This window comes from Myxine glutinosa, chromosome 14, assembly GCF_964187855.1.
Source record: "Myxine glutinosa chromosome 14, kmMyxGlut1.1, whole genome shotgun sequence".
NCBI classification, from domain to species: domain Eukaryota; kingdom Metazoa; phylum Chordata; class Myxini; order Myxiniformes; family Myxinidae; genus Myxine; species Myxine glutinosa.
In genome coordinates this window covers 5916665-5940301 of record NC_136274.1, presented here as the reverse complement: position 1 = coordinate 5940301, position 23637 = coordinate 5916665, and the positions used below count along the sequence as shown (strand labels likewise).

The 23637-nt window shown below is 45.0% G+C and overlaps 1 protein-coding gene across 1 annotated transcript in view; it reads left to right on the top strand.

Annotated features, from left to right (window-relative positions):
• The window catches only part of RSPH14 (radial spoke head 14 homolog), a 53801-nt gene extending 30777 nt beyond the window's left edge, over positions 1-23024 (top strand). Inside the window, exon 3 of the mRNA XM_078768461.1 lies at positions 22582-23024. Within this exon, the coding sequence (XP_078624587.1) occupies positions 22582-22820 (239 nt within the window). The 3' untranslated portion in view covers positions 22821-23024. The remainder of the gene's footprint in view (positions 1-22581) is intronic.
• The last annotated feature ends 613 nt before the right edge of the window (positions 23025-23637 follow it).

Here is a 23637-nt window from a genome sequence, read left to right as displayed (position 1 = left end):
AAGAAGAAACACACCGTTTTGTCCTTCCAGAACGTGATCACGATAACGCAATCTCCCGCGGTCATTTGAACCTCAAATAAAATTCCAAATGCAGATTTGTCAATAGATGAGGTATATTAACAAACGAATTAAACAGATTTGGTCAAATTCTGACTTTTTTTTAACTTGATCGCATTCGACACAAAGTTGTGAGCAACTAAAGCAGAAGAAACCTCGTTTGGCTTCTCAGATAAAATAAATAATTCTGTCTCTGCAATTTCAGGTTAATTTTCTTTTAAAAATCGCTTTTTTTGCAATCAGTGCATGGATTGGCATGTGTGGATGTGTGGATGTGTGTGTGGGGTGGGGGGATGTGTGTGTGTGTGTGGGTGTGGGGGGGGGAGGGATGTGTATGTGTGGGGGGGGGGGGGTTTATGCGTGTGTGTGTGTGTTAGGGATGGGGGGTGGATAGTGGATATGTGTGTATGTGGGGGGGGGGGGGGGGTTGGGGTGTATGCGTGGAGGAGGGGGGGTTTGATGTGTGTGTGTGTGTGTGTGTGTGTGTGTGTGTGTGTGTGTGTGTGTGTGTGTGTGTGTGTGAGTGTGTGTGTGTGTGTGTGTGTGTGTGTGTGTGTGTGTGTGTGTGTGTGTGAGAGAAAGGGGGGATGTGTGAAGGGGGGGGGTGTGTGTGGGGATGTGTGTGGGGATGTGTGTGTGTGGGGGGATGTGTGTGTGGGGATGTGTGTGGGGGGTAATGTGTGGATGTGGATGTGTGTGTGGGTGTGGGTGTGGGTGTGGGGGGGGGGGGGTGGATATGTGTGTGTGTGGGGAGGGTTGGGGTGTGCATGTGGAGGAGGGGGGGTTGGATGTGTGTGTGGTGTGTGTGTCAGGGATGGGTGTGTGTGTGTGTGTCAGGGATGGGTGTGTGTGTGTGTGTCAGGGATGGTGTGTTGTGTGTGTTGTGTGTGTGTGTGTGTGTGGTGTGTGTGTGTGTGTGAGTGAAGGGGGATGTGTGAAGGGGGGGATGTGTGTGGGGGATGTGTTTGGGGATGTGTGTGTGTGGGGATGTGTGTATGGGGGGATGTGTGTATGGGGGGGATGTGTGTATGGGGGGATGCGTGTATGGAGGGGATGTGTGTGTGGGGGGATGCGTGTGTGGGGGGATGTGTGTGTGGGGGGATGCGTGTGTGGGGGGATGCGTGTGGGGGGGATGTGTGTGTGGGGGATGTGTGTGTCGGGGGGATGTGTGTGTGGATGTGTGTGTGTGGATGTGTGTGTGTGGATGTGTGGGTGTGGGGGAGGGTGGATATGTGTGTGTGTGGGGAGGGTTGGGGTGTGCATGTGGAGGAGGGGGGGTTGGATGTGTGTGTGTGTGTGTCAGGGATGGGTGTGTGTGTGTGTGTGTGTGTGTGTGTGTGTGTGTGTGTGTGTGTGTGTGTGTGGTGTGTGTGTGTGTGTGTGTGTGTGTGTGTGTGTGTGTGTGTGTGTGTTCGGGGTGGGGGGATGTGTGCGTGTGTTTGTGTGGTGGTGTGTGTGTGTGTGTGCGTTAGGGGTGGGGGGTTGGGGGGGATGTGTGCGTGTGTGTTTGTGTGTGTGTGTGTGTGGTGGGGAGGAGGGGTGTGTGGTGGGTGATGGGGGGGGGGGGGGTCTGGGTTTGTGTGTATGTGTGTTTGTGTGTGTATGCATGTGGGGATGTGTTTGTGTGTGTTTGTGGATGTGTGGATGTGTGTGGATGTGTGTGGGTGTGTGGGTGTGTAAGGGGGGGGGGGGGGTGGATATGTGTTTGTGGAGGAGGGGGGGTTGGATGTGTGTGTGTGTGTGTGTGTGTGTGTGTATGTGTGGAGGGGGTGTGTGTATGTGTGTGTGTGTGGAGGGGTGTGCATGTGGGGGGAGGGGGATGTGTGTGTGTGTGTGTATGTGGATGTGCATGTGTGTGTGGGTTGGGGGGGGGATATGTGTGTGTGTGGGGGTGGGGGGGTTGTGGTGTGCGTATGGAGGGGGGGCGGATGTGTGTGTGTGTGTATGTGTGGAGGTGCGGGGTGTGTGTGTGTATGTGTGGAGGGGTGTGTGTGTGGGGGTATTTGTGTGTGGGTATGTGGGGGTGGGGGGGGGGTGGATATGTGTGTATGTGGGGGGGGGGTTGGGTGTGCGTGTGGAGGAGGGGGGGGGTTGGATGTGTGTGTGTGTGGTGTATGTGTGGAGGGGTGTGTGTGCATGTGTGGAGGGGTGTGCGTGTGGGGGGAGGGGGAATGTGTGTGTGGTGTGTCGATGTGTGGATGGTGCGTGTGTGTGAGAGGTCTGTGTGTGTGTGGGTGGGGGGGGGGGTGGATATGTGTGTGTGTGTGTATGGGGGGTGCGTATGGAGGGGGGGTGGATGTGTGTGCAGAGGGGTGCGTGTGTGGGGGGAGGGGTGTGGGGGTGTTTGTTTGTGGGTGTAGTGGGTGCTGTATATGTGTGTATGTGGGGGGGGGGGTGTTGGGGTGTGTGTGTGGAGGAGGGGGGGATGTGTGTGTGTGTGTGGGGGGGGTATGTGTGTGGTGATGTGTGTGTGGGGGGATTGTGTGTGGGGGGATGTGTGTGTGGGTGTATATGTGTGTGGGGGGAGGGGTTGGGGTGTGCATGTGGAGGAGGGGGGGTTGGATGTTGTGGTGTGTGTGTGTGTGTATGTGTGGAGGGGTGTGTGTGTGTGGTGTGTGTGTTTGTGTGTGTGTGTGCGTTTGTGTGTATGTGTGTATGTGTGTATGTGTGTATGTGTGGGTGTGTGTATGTGTGGGTGTGCGTGGTGTGCGGTGTGTGTGTGTGTGTCGGGGTTGTATCCAAGGGGTTGCGTCAAAGCATGTCCAATGAAAGTGGGGTTGTATCAAAAGTGGGGTTGTATCAAAAGTGGGGTTGTATCAAAAGTGGGGTTGTATCAAAAGTGGGTTGTATCAAAAGTGGGGTTGTATCAAAGGTGGGGTTGTATCAAAAGTGGGGTTGTATCAAAAGTGAGGTTGTATCAAAAGTGGGGTTGTATCAAAAGTGGGGTTGTATCAAAAGTGGGGTTGTATCAAAAGTGGGGTTGTATCAAAAGTGGGGTTGTATCAAAAGTGGGGTTGTATCAAAAGTGGGGTTGTATCAAAAGTGGGGTTGTATCAAAAGTGGGGGTTGTATCAAAAGTGGGGTTGTGTCAAAAGTGGGGGTTGTATCAAAAGTGGGGTTGTATCAAAAGTGGGGTTGTTTCAAAAGTGGGGTTGTATCAAAAGTGGGGGTTGTATCAAAAGTGGGGTTGTATCAAAAGTGGGGTTGTATTCAAAAGTGGGGTTGCATCAAAGGTGGGTGCGAGTAAACTGGTCATCACTGCCAGCAGTTTTAAAGTGGCAGTTCTAGTTTCACTGTTAATATTACAGAACCTGTTTTTTTATCAGAACTTAATATATCCTTTAAAATCAGAAAATAAAAAGAAATGGCATTGGTCAAAATTATTGACACCCTTGACTTAATATTTGGAAGCACGTCCTTTGGACAAAATAACTGCAGTTAAACACTTCCTATAGCCATGAATGAGCTTCCTACACATCTCTAATGGCAGTTTGGCCCACTCTTCTTGTTAAAAACTGCTCCAGTTCTCCCAGATTTGAATGGTGCCTTCTCCCAACTGCTGTTTTCAGATCTCCCCACAGGTGTTCAATGGGATTTAGATCTGGACTCATTGCTGGTCACTTCAGAACAGTCCAGCATTTTGTCTTGAACCATACCTGGGTGATTTTTGAAGTGTGTTTGGGGCCATTGTCCTGCTGCAAGACCCATGCCCTTAGACAGAGACACAGCTTTCTGACACTGGGTTGAACATTGCGTCCAAAATGCCTTGGTAATCTCCTGATTTCATGATGGCATGCACACATTCATGGTACACAGTGCCAGAGGCAGCACAGCAACCCAAAAACATCACTGAACCTCCTCTATGTTTGACTGTAGGGAAGGTGTTCTTTCTTTGAAGGCTTTATTTTGTTTTCTGTAAACATAGAGATGATGTGCTTTACTAAGAAGCTCTAATTTAGTCTCACCTGTCCACAGAAGGATTTTGGCTTGTTCAGGTGTGTTTTGGCAAACTCCAGTTGGGCTTTCTTCTGTCTCTCTCTCAACAGTGGGGTCCTCCTGGGTCTCCTCCCATGGAACCCCTTTCATCGAGCTGCCTTTGTGTCTGAAGTCATACTGTCGTACTTTGTTTCTGAAGGTCAGCTTGAATCTGTTTGGCAGTTGATCGATGCGCTTTCTCCACCATTCGAACAATCCTTTGCTGCAATCTTCGATCAAGTTTTCTCTTGCGGCCACGTCCTGGGAGGTTTGGCTACAGAGTCATGGGCCTTAAACTTCCTGATAACATTGCGTACGGTGGACACAGGATCATCAAGGTCTCTGGAGATGGACTTGTCGCCTTGAGATTGTCCATGCTTCGCTACAATCTTGTGTCTGACCTCCTCAGACAATTATCTGGTTTTCTTTCTTTTCTCCATGCTCATTGCGGTGACACAAAACAGCAGAATGACTCATTTTCTCTATTCAAACTGGTTGAATGAGTGATCTTTATATTGCAGGCACCTGCAACTCACCAAAGGTGAGTTAAATTCCAAAGTAAAGGAGAATCACCTGCTTGAAATCTTATTATTTCTAACAACTTCTAAAAGGTGCCAATAATATTGTCCGGGCCATTTTAGGATTTCTGTGTTGAACAAGCTAAGATTTAGTAGTTTTTTCAGATTTTTTTTATCCTAAAGGATCATGCAACTATGTTTGGAAGTATATTTGAACATCCAAAAGGGATGAGGTAATGGGAGGCGATCTTTTAAGACAAAACAATCAACAAGAACGGTATCTGAAGGCAAAATGGAAATCCGGTAACGTTGATCCATTAGGAATAACGAGCAGTTTTCCGATTGTGCTTCAGGCTTAACTTTCCACTACACCTGAGAAGCAATATGAGCAGCTTTTATACGATTGTGCTTTGGGCTAACCAGCGTGTGGCCATCTTCTGAGCCGTGGATTAGCCCATCATTAATCTCTGGATTGGCTACGGTTAGCTCAATCCTTGGGTTTTCTGAAAAAAATTACATGCTTATGCCGAGAGGTGATCAAGGTGAAGTTTCTCCAATGCGAGATTACCATGAGAAATCAGAGTAATTAACTGGCTTGAATCTAAAACATATAAAAACCTGGAATGCAAACAAGACTGTTAAAAGTCACCCAGAGATCAGACAAACATGGGTAACGAAATGTTACCAAGTCCTGGGTATGTTAATATTTGAAAAATGAACCATTCGGCTCATATTATGGAAAAAGAGCCACAAAAGGTAAAGAAAAAAATCTGACATGTAGCCTCTGATGAGAGAGCAGAATGAGACAAGATGAAGCAAAAGAAGCTCCAGTGGAGCTTCAGATGTTAGAATTACACACATCAGATGTTAGAATATAGCAGTGAAAGGTGGACCTCAAGGATGCCATCCAGCATCAGGTATGCCAGCAGAGGATGGCGATGGAGGATGTTAGTGAGCAGCAAAGAGAACAACGCTTGAGCTGTTGGCAAGATGGGTGATCAAGCTTGATGTGGAGAGCCAGTATAAGGCTGGCCCAGGACCAGATAAGGGATAACAATGCATTTGTCGGTCGGTTATTAATGTTAGCTCTTATACGAGCTTCTATCTTGTATACAAAAAAATAAAAAAATAAAAAAAAAAAAAATAAACCGTGGGACTTTTTATAGGCAACGTGGGACTTTTTATATGCAACGTGGGACTTTTTATATGCAACGTGGAACTTTTCTCTGTTCAACGTGGAACTTTTTATATGCAACATGGGACTTTTGATATTCCATGTGGGACTTTTTTTATTCGACGTGAGACTTTTTATATGCATCTTGGGATTTTTTTTTTTCCCCCCCATGGGACTTTCTCTATTCCATGTGGGATTTTTTCTAACCATGTGGGATTTTTTCTATCCATGTGGGATTTTTTCTATCCATGTGGGATTTTCTTCTATCCACATGGGACAATTTCTAATCCATGTGGGACTTTTTATATGCAATGTGTGACCTTTTCTATCTCAGGTGGGACTTATCACAATGCCACTAACCTAAATTTTTTTTTTTTTTTTTTGTATACTGAATCGAGGCTCGTGAAAGAGCTAACATTTATTTCACAAACAAATCAACCAGACATACAAAATATACAAAAAGAGGGAGCGGAAGACAAGATGGGGAGAGAAGGGGAAGCACACAACCACAACATTTGAGAGCAGGGATAAGTGTGGGAGGGAGAGGGCTTGGGGGCAGGAGGCATGGGAAGGGGGGGGGGGAGGGGAGGGGGAGAGGTAGAAAACACAAGGGGACCGAAATTAGCGGGGGTAGAAAAGATCAAGGTTTTGGATGGGGGAGGATAAGAGATGGTGGTGAACAGCTGTTTTAAAGACCTGGAGGGTGGAGTGGGATTGAAGAGAGTGAGGGAGTTTGTTCCAGAGGCGGGAGAAAAGAGGAATGAAGGAGTGAAGGTGAGCAGAAAGTCTTGATTTTGGCAATTTAACCATAAGAGGGTTGCAGGCAGATCTTGTGCGACCTGTAGGAATATTTGGGGGACAGAGTCCAGAGAGAGCTGGGGTGGCAAGGCCAGAGAGGAGTCGGTAGAAGACGGAAAGACCACCAACCAGCCTGCGGTGAGTGAGTGAAAGGCCCTTGGAGTTAGCTTCATCACGGGAGATTCCAATGATTCTGAACGCTTTGGTTTCAACAGCGTGAAGACGAGCTAGGTGTGAGGCAGGAGCACCAGACCAGAGGGGAGAGCAGTATTCCATAGAGCTGTGGATGAAAGCCTTGTATGTGGTGAGGAGCTCAGGTGTGCCAAGGAAGGACTTCGCACGGCGGAGGCTGCCCAGTCGGCGACTGGCTTTGGAGGCCAGATTTGAAATGTGGTTTTCCCAGGAAAGATCATGGCAAATAGTGAGACCCAAAAGCTTGAGTGACAGAACTTCTTGGAGAGGATTATTCAGAAAGTGGATGGGAGGGTTTTCCAGTCGGTCTTTTCGGAGAGACATCGTAAGAGTGTGAGATTTATCAGGATTGAAAGACATGTTCCATTTGTTTGCCCAGTCTGTGATTTTGTCCAGGTCTGCAGAGAGTGAGGAGGCTGCAGACTGCCGATCTGAGGGATGAGGAATGGAGCGACAGAGATTAGAGTCGTCAGCAAAGAGATAGAGAGGATTTTCAAGAGAGTCAGAGAGATCATTGATGAAGACCAGAAAAAGCACAGGGCCCAGAACACTGCCTTGTGGAACTCCAGCCTGAACAGGAAGAGGAGATGAGAGAAACCCATTCAGGGCCACACGTTGACTACGACCAGAGAGGAAGTCCGCCAGCCATGCGTGGAGATTTCCATGGATACCAAAGGAGGAGAGTTTGGTGAGCAGAGCGGGGTGCCAGACCGTATCGAAGGCACGTGAAATGTCAAGGGAGACCCACGCCCTTCATGTCGCATTGCCTTGTGTTGATGTGTACCCTTGCGCCCTTGCACCCCGCCAACCCTGCTTTGTCTTCCTTCCCCACTCATGGACCGTGGTCTTTGTGTGCCGAGGGGAAAGTGTGCAGGTGTCGCAGTTGTGTGCCCGCAAATGTTTGGAAATCTAATTTCCTCACAAAGCCCAAGATGAGCAGAACCTGAAAAAATGAAAAGAGAAATAGATTTAATTCGGTTTTGCACCCTCTTATCCTGAGGTGATGAATCTTAGAATTCGTAAGTAAAAAGCAAAAACACGAAATATGTCATGCATAGCACAATACTTTCGAAATCATGAAAATAAGTTGTTGACCTTTCGATTATTTTGACCTTTTGACCTCAAAATAAATTGGCTTTTCCTTTGTGCCAACTCTACCATTTTGTGAAGATCAGTTTAAAATTGTGACCTGTAGGCGATTGACACACAAATAAATAGATAAACAAACACAGAAAAATACACAAGACCAACCAAAGTACTTGAAAAATCTTCCATTTCGCAAGTAACAAACAGACACTTTAAAAATTGTATCTGGTACGATCAGGGACCAGCGGAACATCCGCACAATTAAATGTGATTTCAAGTCCTCAACCCCTCCCCTCACAAAGCCCAAGTCCTCAACTCCTCCCCTCACAAAGCCCAAGTCCTCAACCCCTCCCCTCACAAAGCCCAAGTCCTCAACCCCTCCCCTCACAAACCCCAAGTCCTCAACTCCTCCCCTCACAATGCCCAAGTCCTCAACCCCTCCCCTCACAAACCCCAAGTCCTCAACCCCTCCCCTCACAAAGCCCAAGTCCTCAACTCCTCCTCTCACAAACCCCAAGTCCTCAACCCCTCCCCTCACAAAGCCCAAGTCCTCAACTCCTCCTCTCACAAGCCCCAAGTCCTCAACTCCTCCCCTCACAAACCCCAAGTCCTCAACTCCTCCTCTCACAAACCCCAAATCCTCAACTCTTCCTCTCACAAGCAAGTCCTCAACTTCCCCTTCCAAACCTGCAGGCTTCAATCCCCTCCCAATCTCATCATCACAATTCCTCAACCCCCCTCCCAACTCTGCCCCATCTTTGCTCCTCCCAACCCCAATCCCCTGTCCTCCCATCCTCTCACATATAATAACAAAAGGGCATTCCCAAATCGACCATAACACATTTTCTTCTGTGCCACATTGAAACAGCAGAATATGTAACTCTTTCCCCTCCCCCATCATGCCATCACCGACTTCACAGAATCCGCGATTGAAACAGCAACAGCATGGGTCTTACATGTCATGATCCATCATGATCGCCTGTCCAATCCCGCAAGATATGCAGAAACTCCGTGGAATTGCGTCTCTCGTGTGACAATGAGCAGCCTAATTATTCCAATAAATGACTCCAAACCAATTTTCTTCTTCCTGATGCATATATACACACACATCGTTAAAAGTAAATAACAACAGCTGTTTTCTCCATAATCTTGTGAGATTCCCGTAACTCCTTGGACAAAGTTCTTAATAATGACATGGGTTTTATGGTCCCTGCCCAAGTCGTTTACAAGAAAATAGTCGGAAATAATAACAAGGACCCGCAGAACGTCCGCAGTAAAAGCCCCGTAAAAGAATGGCCCGTATTTATTTGTGCGGTGTATCGGCAACAGATTGTTGCCTTGATCAATCCCAAAAATAAATAAAAAAACCCGGGTTTCAAACAAAAACATGGCCATTGCCAATATGCATCTATACTACAAGAGATGCGTCTACGTCTGCGTCTGCGTCTGTGTGTGAAGGGACGGATCCAGACATTGTTTTTATGGGGGGTTCACTTGAGGTTAAAATATTCACATATCGCAAAATCTACCACCAAGCCTTATTCAAATCAATGTATTCATCTTCTAGGCTATGAGCCAAGGGGGTTGGTCGGTACCATACAGATGGAGTAAGGCTCATTGTGATTTTTAGCAAGATATATGTCCCTAGATATGAAAAAAAAGTGATAGCAGTGTATAACTCTCGGCCATCTCTGTGTTATCACCCGAAATATTATTATACGCCCGCTTCGCTTCGCCAAAAAATGTGATATTTGCTAAAATTGGAATAAATATGTTTTTAAGGACCACAGAGTGCCAATAATTTGCATACTGGATGCCAACTAACATAGTAATAGAAATATAGAACATTTGTGGGGGTTATTTATCAAAATATTGATATAATGACAAAAAATATGTTAAATTTAGTGAAAAAGTGGTCGAAATCGCTTCGAGTTCAGAATTCACATTGTACATTTTTGTCAATATTTCAAAAATGAAAACTCCCAGAGTTCTGGTTCTGGCAAAGTGTAAAATATGTTCAACCGTACCCCCTAATTTTGATATTTTGGAACGAAACATAGCTTTTGAACATTTTAGGTTTATTCGTCTACTACTTTTGGTATCTCAGTGTAATTTTTGGTATTAGCTAGTATCCTAAAGTAGGTTTGTAACATCAGCAACATTATATTTCACAATGCATGCAAACTTGCTCCACACTCTAGGTTTATCATGATCTCTCGAACAAATACGATCTCGATCTCGATCTCGGCACTCTGTGGTCCTTAAAAACATATTTATTCCAATTTTAGCAAATATCACATTTTTTGGCGAAGCGAAGCGGGCGTATAATAATATTTCGGGTGATAACACAGAGATGGCCGAGAGTTATACACTGCTATCACTTTTTTTCATATCTAGGGGACATATATCTTGCTAAAAATCACAATGAGCCTTACTCCATCTGTATGGTACCGACCGGTCAATTTGGGGGGTCTGGCTCATAGCCTATTCTATTTTTTCACCTGACAATATTTAGCTAAAAGACAGATATTGACCTCAACAGTGATTAATGTAAGCTTGGGCCGGCCGGCCTACTGAGTGAAGTGAAGGTTTACTATGTGTACATCGTCAGCTCTGGTAGTGCACCAGCTCAACTAGAGGAAGCTCCATTATTCGTGGATTTCGCCTGGCAAAGTCATCAATCATGCCATTTCTATCTAAATTCATGCCATAGCGAATGTGCGTTAGTAGCATTCCATTCATCTTATCTTCATACATTCTTGTCTCTGCAGACGTCTCACTCCGCTAATGGACGCTCACACTCGCATGATGTTACGCCAGTTACGGGCATCGTGCAGAAGAGACCTATCAGGCAGTGGATGTCGGGGAAGAATGATCTGTCTGTCTGTTTGAGGGTTTTTGCTGCTGTGTTTGCGACCTCTGATGTTGACTTCCATTTTCACTCCAACTGACGACTGTGCACCTCTGTATCAACTAATATTGGCGATGGCAGGTCATCTTGTTTGAAATCCGCAGTTCACAGATGGGATGAGGTGCAGCGCCTGCATGATCCATCTCGTGTGCTCAGTGAAGCGGGTCTGTAGTTCAACGAGCAGGTCCGAAGTCATTGGCAGGAGCTAGCAGTGGCAGAAGCATCATTGGAGGAGAGGCACCAGATGTGGAGATGCACGATGGTGCCGGGGCAACTCAGTTTCCAGGGCCAGAAAAGATGATACCTGGGACTCTGAAGGTTGCATACAACTTGAATCTGTAATGTGTGGCTCGTTTGTCTTCTTGTTGGTGTTTTTGTCCAAAGTGGTAGCTCATGGCCTGCAATATGCAGAAATCAATGCACGTCTTACTTTGAGGAAGCAACTTTTGTTTGTAGTTGAGACAAGTCAGGAGACGACGATGGTTCACGAGCGAGCCGTATTCAATGACAAAGGACGGACTATAACTGAAACAGGCCCGGACTGGGGGGGTCGGAGGCCCACATGGCAGGTGTCGGCCCCGGACATGCGGTGTACATGCCTGTTTACAAAGGGCCCCAATGCGTTGTGTGCGCAGGCCTTTAAGAGCCAGCTGTACGTAATTGTGTGTGGTGCTGGCCTGGAAATGTCAAAACGAAGGTTATCTGACCTTGAAATGAGATAGAAAATAATGTATAATCAGTTATGAGGTTAGTTAGCTACACAATACCGAAAATTCGGTTCGATTCCGTCAACTTTGAAAATGTGACCTTTGTGACCTTCAAAGGTCAAATGTCGAAGATTCTGAAATTTGTTGGAAAACATGTATTTCATGATGTATGTGATAATATAAGATCATGTATGACATTTCACCCTATCAGGAAGCGAACAATGTAATAAAACCATCAAAAACCTACTTTTCTAAATTTCGTGACCATGTGAACTTGACCTTGGGGCGAAAATGAAAAATCGAGCTCCGTAGGGCTCGACACATGACATTGGCCTAACCAAATACCGAAACCCCTGTCAGATTCCACCAAACCCCGCAGAGAAGATGTAGCTTGAACTCGATTACCCCCTAAAAAGACATCTTTTTCGGGCGTGGCTCCGCCAAAATGGGCACAATACGCCCACTCGAGGCAGGACACAACTAGATCATGATATCAACCTCCCACCAAAGTTTCATCAAGATAAGATGATATCATCGGGTAGTTATGCTGCGGACAGACAGACAAACAGACAGACAGACAGACACTTACCCATGACGAATATTGTGGTCACACTGTTTGATAACTCGTGAACCAATACACGAGTCGACACACCAAGTGGAAACTCTGGTTTTGTTTGTGACAGACAATTTGGTTTTGATTGGAATCTCCCGCGATGAAGCTAACTCCGAGGGCCTTTCACTCACTCACCGCAATCAGGTAAGTGGTCTTTCTGTCTTCTGCCGACTCCTCTCCGGCAGAGCTCCCCCAGCTCTATCAGTGCTCTGTCCCCCAAATATTCCTACAGGTCGCCCAAGATCTGCCAGTAACCCTCTTCGGGTGCAACCACTAAAATCAAGACTCTCTGCTCACTTTCACTCTTTCATTCCTCTTTTCTCCCGCCTCTGGAACAAACACCCTCTCTCTCTTTAATCCCACACCGCCCTCCAGGTTTTTAAAACAACTGTTCACCACCATCTCTTGTCTTCCCCATCCAAAACCTTGATCTCATCTACCCCCGCTTAATCACCCCAGATCCACTTTTTCTTTTTAAAATACTGACATTTCTTTCCTGGAGGTCCGAGCAGTGTCCATGTGCAGTGTCCTCTCCCCCCCCCCCCCCCCACCTTCTCATGCCTCCTCACCCCCCCCCCAAGCCCCCCTTACGCCCACAGATCTCCCGTTGTCCATGTCCTCTGCTGTTGTACTTGTGTGCTTCCCTCTCTCTCCACATCTTGTCTCCAGATCCCTTTATTGTATGTTTTGTGTGTCCGTTTTATTTTTTGTGCGATTGATGTTAGCTTACACGAGCCTCGATCTTGTATACAAAAAAAAAAAAAATTTTTTTTAAATGATAGATCCATCATGGATGTTCTGCTTGTTTACATTTGTTAAAGAAAATATCTCAAAGAGGGTCACATCCAAGTACACAAAACAATAGAAATTGCAAATGAGTCGAGGAAAACAGTAAATTTATTTGGAGCAAGTGATATCCAACCATCAACTTACATTCCCTGCAGGAAAATTCAGGAAAATTGAGGTATGGTACTCAACTAAAAGGCCTCGGGCCTGTGACCAACTACTTCTGAAGTAGAGCTGAAGGTTTTGGAATCTTTGTGATGGATCTTCACAACAACGATGTAAAAAAAAAAAAAAAGGAAAAAAGTACAAGTCAGGAGAGACGATGGTTTATGAGCGAGCAGTATTCAATGACAAAGGTCAAAACCGACATTGAAAATATATAAATAGGAATGTATTATCTGTTATGAGACTAGTTAAGCTACACAATACCGAAAATTCAGTTCGATTCCGACAACTTTGAAAATTTGACCTTTGTGACCTTGAAATGTCAAAACGAAGGTTACTGACCTTGAAATGAGATAGAAAATAATGTATAATCAGTTATGAGGTTAGTTAGCTACACAATACCGAAAATTCGGTTCGATTCTAAAAACTTTGAAAATTTGACCTTTGTGACCTTCAAAGGTCAAAGGTCAAAGGTCGAGGATTCTGACATTTTTTGGAAAACTTGTATTTCATGATGTATGTGATAATATAAGATCATGTACGACATTTCACCCTACCAGGAAGCAAACAATGTAATAAAACTATCAAAAATCGACTTTTCTAAATTTCGTGACCTTCTGACCTTGGGGCGAAAATGAAAAATCGAGCTCCGTGGGGCTAGACACATGACATTGGCCTAACTAAATACCGAAAGCCCTGTCAGATTCTACCAAACCCCTAGGAGAAGATGTAGCTTGAACTCGATTACCCCCTAAAAAGACGTATTTTTTGGGCGTGGCTCCGCCCACAATGGGCGCAATACGCCAACTCTAGGCAGGACACAACTAGATCATGATATCAACCTCCCACCCAGGTTTCATCAAGATCGGGTGATATCATCGGGTAGTTAGTTATGCTGCGGACGGACGGATGGACGGACCCCCACACACACACCAGCCCACATACACACACCCCCCCACACACACACCCCCCCCCCCACACACACACCCCTCCCACACCCCCCCTCCTCCCCCACACACCCCCCTCCCCCCACACCCCCCCCCCACCCCCCCCCCCCCCCCACACCCCCCTCCCCCCCTCCCCCCACACCCCCCCCCCACCCTTTCAAAGCAAACTTTGATCTTGTCACAAAAACTATGCGTCGTATCTCGTAACAAAACCAGCTGTAAACCAGTACAAAACCAGGAAAAAAACCTACACTCCTCCTGAAACATTATAACATGTGCTCAGCTCTCGGATCCAAAACCCTCCGACTATTATGCGCAACATTCCGTAAATCAAACACGACGCCGTCACACTTTATACTCAAACATGTTTTCCAATGGAAAATGCGAGCATATTTACCGTTGGTCTCGCCTCAAACGCGCCCGCATATAACAGCTTCACGAACAATGGCCGCCGCTATTCCCGCTCGAACATGAAGCCCCCACAATCCCACGCGGCGAACGTACTTCCGCTGCCAAACCCCGTGGCCCGTTAAATCCCGCGGGATTTCGCTATCTGCCTGAATTATCGGTGATTTAATACCTGGTTACCTGGTTACAGACGTGACAGACTCGAACGCCACTCGGTAGGGAGCATACCTCCACCAGGTTGAACAGGTTATGCTTTGTATCCCACTGATAAACCGGATCTGGATTCGGGCCTCGACCAAAATCGAATCGGCTTCTTATGGTCGCCTCACCAACTCATCCACCTAGTTTAGATATATAACGTCCACAACTTTAAGATATCACCCTATATATCGTTTTTAAACCTATCACTCAATGGTGAAGAATCAATTATAAAAATATATAATTATCGTAATTGGATACTGATCCGGATCTTCACCAAAATCGAATCAATTCTTCTTAGTCATACACTGAACCTGCCCACCAAGTTTCGGCCGAATCCATCCACAACCTTTTGAAATATCATTCGATATATCGTTGTTGCCGTATCTCTCAATGGCGAAGAATCACTTTAAAAAATTAATAATTCTCGTATCCGGATTCGGATTTTCACAAAATTGAAATCAATTTGTCCATGTCAAACACTCAACCTGCCCAGCATATTTAATCTAAATCATCATTTCAGATATCCTGCATGCAAACAAACTGACAGCGGTGAAATCAACTTCTGTCCATTCCAGATGGCGGAGGTAAAAAAAAAGGTATGGGTGGAGAGGGGAGGAGATCTCCTGCACCCAGTCAACCCCCCATGGATCCGCCCGTGGTGTATATGTGTGTATGTAATATAAATATACATACATTCATTCATTCATTCATTCATAAAGTATTCAGACCCCTTCACTTTTTTCACATTTTGTTATGTTGCAGCCTTATGCTGAAATCGTTTAAATTCATTTTTTCCCTCATCAATCTGCACTCAATACCCCATAATGACAAAGAGAAAACAGGAATTTAGAAAGTTTTGCAAATTTATTAAAAATAAAAAACTGAAATGTCACATTGACATAAGTATTCAGACCCTTTGCTATGACACTTGAAATTTAGCTCAGGTGCCTCCCATTTCTCTTGATCATCTTTGAGATGTTTCTACACCTTGATTGGAGTCCATCTGTGGTAAATTCAATTGATTGGACATGATTTGGAAAGGCACACACCTGTCTATATAAGGTCTCACAGCTGACAATGTATATCAGAGCAAAAACCAAGCCATGAGGTCGAAGGAACTGCCTGCAGAGCTCAGAGACAGGATTGTGTCGAGGCACAGATCTGGGGAAGCCTACAAAAAAATCTCTGCTGCATTGAAGGTTCCCAAGAGCACAGTGGCCTCCATGATTCTTAAATGGAAGAAGTTTGGAACAACCAGGACTCTTCCTTGAGCTGGCCGCCCGACCAAACTGAGCAATCGGGGGAGAAGGGCCTTGGTAACAGAGGTGATCAAGAACCCGATGGTCACTCTGGCTGAGCTCCAGAGATCCTGTGTGGAGATGGGAGAAACTTCCAGAAGGACAACCATCACTGCAACACTCCACCGATCTGGGCTTTATGGCAGAATGGCCAGACGGAAGCCTCTCCTCAGTGAGAGACACATGAAAGCCCGCATTGAGTTTACAAAAAAGCACCTGAAGGACTCTCAGACTGTGAGAAACAAGATTCTGTGGTCTGATGAAACCAACATTGAACTGTTTGGCCTCAATTCTAAGCGTCATGTCTGGAGGAAACCAGGAACCGCTCATCCCATGCCCAATACCATCCCAAAGGTGAAGCATGGTGGTGGCGGCATCATGTTGTGGGGGTGCTTTTCAGCAGCAGGGACTGGGGGACTGGTCAGGGTTGAGGGAACAATGAATGGAGCAAAGTACAGAGATATCCTTAATGAAAACCTGATACAGAGCGCTCAGGACCTCAAACTGGGCCAAAGGTTCACCTTCAACAGGACAATGACCCTAAGCACACAGCCAAGACAACGCAGGAGTGGCTTAGGGACAACTCTGTGAAGGTTCTTGAGTGGCCAGCCAGAGCCCTGACTTGAACCCAATCGAACATCTCTGGAGAGACCTGAAAATGGCTGTCCACCGACGGTCCCCATCCAACCTAACAGAGCTTGAGAGGATCTGCAGAGAAGAATGGCAGAAAATCCCCAAATCCAGGTGTGCAAAGCTTGTCGCGTCATACCCAAGAAGATTCGAGGCTGTAATCGCTGCCAAAGGTGCTTCAACTAAGTACTGAGTTAAGGGTATGAATACTTATGTCAATGTGATATTTCAGATTTTTCTTTTTAATAAATTTGCAAAACTTTCTAAAATCCTGTTTTCTCTTTGTCATTTTGGGGTATTGAGTGCAGATTGATGAGGGAAAAAATGAATTTAAACGATTTCAGCATAAGACTGCAACATAACAAAATGTGAAAAAAGTGAAGGGGTCTGAATACTTTCTGAATGCACTGTTTGTGTGTGTGTAAAATTATAATATTAAATATAAATATTCCTTGGTGGATGTAGGGAAGTGCTTTAGGCATCCACAAAAAATAGAAAATAAACCAAATTGATTTCTCCAAAATGCCAACAGGATGAGAACATCATAGGGCAATGCTGGATACTCCTATTAGTATTATATTCGTATTGTCGTGATTTAGCTCGTTTAGATTCCAATTATTGCACTGGCTCATAAACTGACACCAGAGGCCTGAAGCTTAAGGACTGAAGCCTGAGGCCTACAACTATACTGTGCACTTCACAACTCCCATAGGGCTGATAGGATGGCTTGGAGGTACGCACAACTAAACTGTCTAGCCTGGGTTTGAATCCCGACCCAGCCAAAAACTGTCATCCCTGTGTTTCACAGGTGGGGTGTTTCATAAACGTGTGTGCGTCCCTCGGATGAACATTAAACAGGTGCCCGTCTGCTAGCATTTGTTGCTGGACGTTAAAGATCCCATGGTGTCCTTCGCAAAGAGTGGGCGAGCTGTTACCGTCACCATGAATAAATGTACAAATTCCTGCCCGAACCAACAGAGGACTAACCAATCAGTGGCACAGCCGCCCCCTCTGCCAATGATGCTACCCACAGCCTTGTGCTGCATACAAACGACAACGCCTGTGACACCTGTGGGCTACAACCTTTCGTTATCTGATGATCCTTTTATCAGTCGCTTTGGTTGTAGTTTTACACTGAAGGGAAAATTATCGAGATGTCATGGCGATTGTGAAAATGACAGTTCTGAAGATATCTTTGGTTTCGTATGTCACCAAAATGTCGACCCTATGATTTTTCAGGTTACTATTGGGGGTGGAGTCAGGCCACCTGTCCAACCAATGGGTGGAAAAGAGCGTTATACACGGACGGACGAACAAGCGTATTATTATATAGTTTACGTCGTTCTAATGGCATAACCTGAAGTATCAAAACAAATGAAGTCCTTACCGGTGTATATTATTGCTTGATCGTGTTATTTCCTCTGACCTGCAACACAACGGTAAATTTGTTTTTACCTGCGACATGTCTGTCTACAAAAGCTTCCCATTGCGATTGTTGGGGTTATTGTTGTGGGTCGATTTTTAAAATATGCACCCATTTGGTCAGACAGCAACCAACCATACCCACACCTGTCGCTTGACTCCACCCACCATAGTGCTGAGACAAAATTATATGGTCGCCATTATGTTTCCTGGTGGGCCTTATACATTAGGCCTGTATAGGCCTCTATATATAGGGTATAGGCCTGCTGATTATACACTGTCTGGCTTTGTTACGTCATATTGCCATTGTTTAGGTCGAGTGTTAAATTATTAGGAAGGTTTAATCAAGCCCGTACGCACCTCCCTAAAAAAATAGCGTTGAATGGTGCCAAATGCGCGTTCAATGTGCGCTTCCCAATCAGCCCATTACCGGATGTTTTAAATGTGCGCTTCCCAATCAGCCCGTTACCGGATTTTTTAAATGTGCGCTTCCCAATCAGCCCGTTACCGGATTTTTTTAAATGTGCGCTTCCCAATCAGCCCGTTACCGGATTTTTTAAATGTGCGCTTCCCAATCAGCCTGTTACCGGATTTTTTTAATATGCGCTTCCCAATCAGCCCTTTACCGGATTTTTTAAATGTGCGCTTCCCAATCAGCCCGTTACCGGATTTTTTAAATATGCGCTTCCCAATCAGCCCGTTACCGGATTTTTTAAATGTGCGCTTCCCAATCAGCCCGTTACCGGATTCTTTAAATGTGCGCTTCCCAATCAGCCCGTTACCGGATTTTTTAAATGTGCGCTTCCCAATCAGCCAGTTACCGGATTTTTTTAATGTGTGCTTCCCAATCAGCCCGTTACCGGATTTTTTAAATGTGCGCTTCGCAATCAGGCCGTTACCGGATTTTTTAAATGTGCGCTTCCCAATCAGCCCGTTACCGGATTTTTTTAATGTGCGCTTCCCAATCAGCCCGTTACCGGATTTTTTAAGCCAATGCAGTTACGCAAAATGGCAAAGTGTCTGCCGTACATTGATTGGCCACGTACAGGTTTTTATGAACAAAAGATTCATTCCCACAGAGAGAGTTGGAATGCAGAAACTTGGTAACGGAATACACCTCTGATGTTCTTGAGGCTCGAGCCTAGATCTACTGTAATCTATATACCCCAAAGGGGCTAATAACATAACCCTTCCTGCTGCTCCTGCACAGAGTGGGTACACTAGGTGCCTGAAACCAGACCCAGCTGTCTGTCAGGCTCGTAACTGATATCGAACCAAACCATTAAAACCGTCGGAGATGAATTGTATAAAATCATAAACAGTAACGAGGGAGCTGAGTGGACAGGGGAGGTGAAAAAAAAAATTTGTGTTGCATTTTGTAACCACAGTGAGGCTATTCTTCTTTCCCTTATGGCAATGGTTCCCAAACTTTTTTGTCCATGACCCAAAATTTGAAATCACATTTGCCTCGCAATGCAAATGGTACCAGTACCTACTTGGTACCATTACCTATGATAAAAATTGTAAAAAAAATCGGGATTTTGAGGGGGAAGGGGTTTTCAAGTTCGGGTCATGACCCTGGGGGTTTGAGAACCCCTGTCCTATGGAATCAAATCGGAACGAAGTGCCAACATGGCGTCTGCAATGGGCACTTCATCTCAGAGCACAGCGTGTTACGGACACTAGTGATGGAGAACCACCCGTTTAACCTGCATTGAAATTGTGGATGTTCAGGATCCCATGGTATCTCTCAAAAGATCATTTTATGCCTTTAACCTGACCAAATCAACTGCTCACAAATTAAATGAGATATGGAACTTAATTTTTCTGGAATGTGTATGTTAATTTCGATTACCGATGTGAGAATAAGCTTACTACATCGAAGAAAAGAGAATTGCTCGATTAAGTGATTCCATCTTTACTTACAGTCACGTGAAAAAGTAAGTACACCCCATGTAAAGTTTTGACTTTTTCAACATATTTCAACATACAGCTATTTGATCTTCATTTCAACAATATTGATAGATAAAGGTGATATAATATAACAAATATCATGAAACATTTACATTTTGTAGTCCATTGTATAATTTAAATGAACATAAATGCAAATTTCGCATGTGGAAAAAGTAAGTACACCCCGACATTTATCACTACTTCAAATACCTAAAATTAGAATCAGGTGCACCAGCTCAGGTGCAAATGATTAGAACATCGTTAGAGAGGATCTTGGAGGAACCTGTCTTATTTAAACCTCAGACATTTAGTTTGGTTTGCTCTTTGTTGTTGAAGTGTGCGGCATCACCATGCCTAGATCAAAAGAGCTCTCTGAGGCCTTCAGAAAGAAGGTTATAGATGCCTACGAGTCTGGGAAGGGATTTAAAAAGATCTCCAAACAATTTGAAATCAATCATTCGACTGTCCGGAAGATCATCTACAAGTGGAGAAGATTCCAAACAACTGCCAACTTGTTCAGGCCAGGCCGCCCCAGCAAGTTCAGCCCGAGAGCAGACCGCAAGATGCTGAAAGAAATCTCTAAGAACCCCAGAATGTCATCACGGGACCTACAGGTAGCTCTTGCTACTGTTGATGTCAAAGTGCACGAGTCTACCATGAGAAAGAGGCTGCACTAATTGGATCTACATGAGAGGTGTGCCAGGAGGAAACTTTTGCTGTCCAGAAAGAACATCAGGGCAAGACTAAAGTTTGCCAATGAACACCTAGGCAAAGACCAGCACTTCTGGAACAATGTGCTCTGGACAGATGAATCAAATGTAGAGCTATTTGGCCACAGTACCAGAAGACATATTTGGCGAAAACCAAAGACAGCATTTGACCACAAGAACCCGATACCAACTGTAAAGCATGGTGGTGGAAATATTATGGTTTTTGGGCAGCTTTGCTGCATCATTGCCTGGGCAGCTCACCATCATAGAATCCACTATGAATTCTTCATTGTACCAGAAGATGCTTGAGGATAATGTGAGGCCATCTGTCGGAGAGTTGAAGCTCAACCGAAGGTGGACCTTGCAACATGACAATGACCCTAAACATACCAGTAAATCTACCAAGGAATTGCTGAAAAGAAAGAAATGGAGGGTTCTGGAATGGCCAAGTCAAAGCCCGGATCTAAATCCCATCGGGATGTTGTGGGGAGATTTGAAACGAGCTGTGCATGCACGAAACCCCTCAAACATCCCACAGCTGAAGGAATTCTGCATGAAGGAGTGGGAAAAATTTCTCCCAGTCGATGTCAGAGACTGGTAGACAGTTATAAGAAACGCCCACTTGAGGTTGTTTCTGCCAAAGGGGGCAATACCACCTATTGGAGCCAAGGGTGTACTTACTTTTTCCACACGCTAAATTTGCATTTATGTTTATTTAAATTATACAACCGACTACAAAATGTAAATGTTTCATGATATTTGTTATATTATATCACCTTTATCTATCAATATTGTTGAAATGAAGATCAAATAGCTGTATGTTGAAATATGTTGAAAAAGTCAAAACTTTACATGGGGTGTACTTACTTTTTCACGTGACTGTATACACACGTCACTTCATTCCACTGTCTTTATTGAAGCATCCATTCGATTTTTCATCAATTGACTGTGTTTGTGTTTCCTTTTGATAAGCACCAGACTTCCCGCCTGTTTGTGCATAGTATACATTTTGAGGTGTGAACCTGGTGTTGGTTTAGCGGTTAGGGTGCCGGCTTGGGATCCTCGGATCAATCGCTGAATTAACACCAGGGGGGTTGACTCAGCCTGTCATCCTTCCGAGGTCGGGAAATTGAGTACCAATTCACTGGTAATTCCCTGTGTGTCGCAAGAGGTGACTAACAGGGTTGGCAGCAGGAAGGGCATCCGGCTGTAAAACATTGCTTCAAAAAGGGGACCACGCTGCCCGAAAAAGGCCAACCCCTGCTCTGCGGGGAAAAATGGCCTCTAAAGGTGGTTATATATCATTGTGAGGTGTGAGATGTGAGGTTAGACGTCGTCTTTGAAGGGCAAGACCAAAAATGTGCACGATTCACCTGTAGCGCACTTCACATCCACAAGAGGACAGCAAGTTCCACAATTGGTGTCCTCCAAAAGCATGAAATATGTATGGCTGATAGATTGAGTAGCGTGAGAGAAATCCAAGTTAAATTGACATCCAGCCGCCGCAATGTTTTTCTGCTCCGAGATGATGGGCTCGACTTTTCCCCAGCCTGGTGGGAATGAATTTTCTCATTCAAGGTTTGACAAACAAAGGCACAAAAGAAGGTAAATAAAAATTGAATATGTGATATAATTCCCTGAAAGCTTGTACAATACGCATCCATTGTTTCCCCATCAATGTCTTGAAAATACACTTGTACCTCTGAGATGCATCTTGGCATCATCAATAATACATCATCAAAAGATGATTCAAATCATTCTGAGAGTGAATATTTACTCTGAAGCTCATCAGGTAAATGTAAAGAAGTCAGCCAATTTCGAGCTAAATGATTAATATGTGGGCAATCGATCACGCTCATGATGGAGTAATACCTTTGTCCACCGTCCTTGGCCTTGCTTGAACCTGTGTGTGCCTCCATTGCTATGAAATCATGCAGAGAAGGATTGAACACTGCTGTGGAATGTCAATGGATCTGGCAGTGTGGTAAACTCCTCGATGTGCCACCTGTTTATACGCCCCAACCTTCCAGGAAAACTTGCACTGGTGAAAGCTGGAGCTGTGGAATCACTCCTCAAGATGTTGAGAGATGACTACCAAGAAGGTCGTCTCCACTGCGTCAAAGCGCTTACGGTCTTGGGCGAGTGCCCAAAAGCTCGGGAGACCTTGCTCGGTGAGATTGAGCTGCTCGAGCGTCTGCGTTTCGACCAGATTCCTGCTGTGCGACATGCAGTCAAGGTTGCCATAGGTGTCATCACCTGGAAACCTTAAATATGACCTTTCGCAAATCCTCTTCGTTCACCTTCTCCTAATTTCCTTTTCATCCTCACACCCTTATCCCTTACAGGTAGGGATACCTACCACCTCCAACACCCTCCATATTTCCATCTCCCTCCTTGATACACATTATGTTACAATGACTCGTGTTGTGCTGAGGATGTGGCTATAAGGCCAATAAATACAACATTCCAACAGATTCCAATCTTTCCTTGATTGTTTCCTCAATTAATATGAAATTTCTGTGTAAAAGTCTCCAGAAAATGTGATGAGAATACAAAATTATCATTCAAGAAGGATAGTAAAAACAAGACCAAAAGTCTAACAGCGGCCTAGCCGGGCTTGTAAAATATTATAAACCACAAACACACATGATAAGCTTTTTAAACAGTCGCTAATGCTGTTTATAACATTAAACAAAGAAATTTGGAGGAATCCCGACATCCATGAGGTAAGTTTTACTTATAGAAACTGAGCGAAGATCTACTGTAATCTATATACCCCACAAGGGTTGGAAGTGTGCTCATTTACCAAGCTGCTAACTAGCGCTTGCCAAGCCAGTTGTTCCTTAACGATTTTGAATGGAGTGCTTGCTCGAATGCTTTACCCACTTGGCGATCTCTCCATAAGAAACTTGGTAAATGAACACACCCAATGTTCTTGAGACTCGACCATAGATCGACTGTAATCTATATACCCCAAAGAGGAATGACCTTTCCTGCAGCTCTCCAGCGAGCTGGTGTTTACGCCGTAATGATATCATATACGTAATGACGTAGCATGACGGTCGGACACAAAACTTCCGCTACTT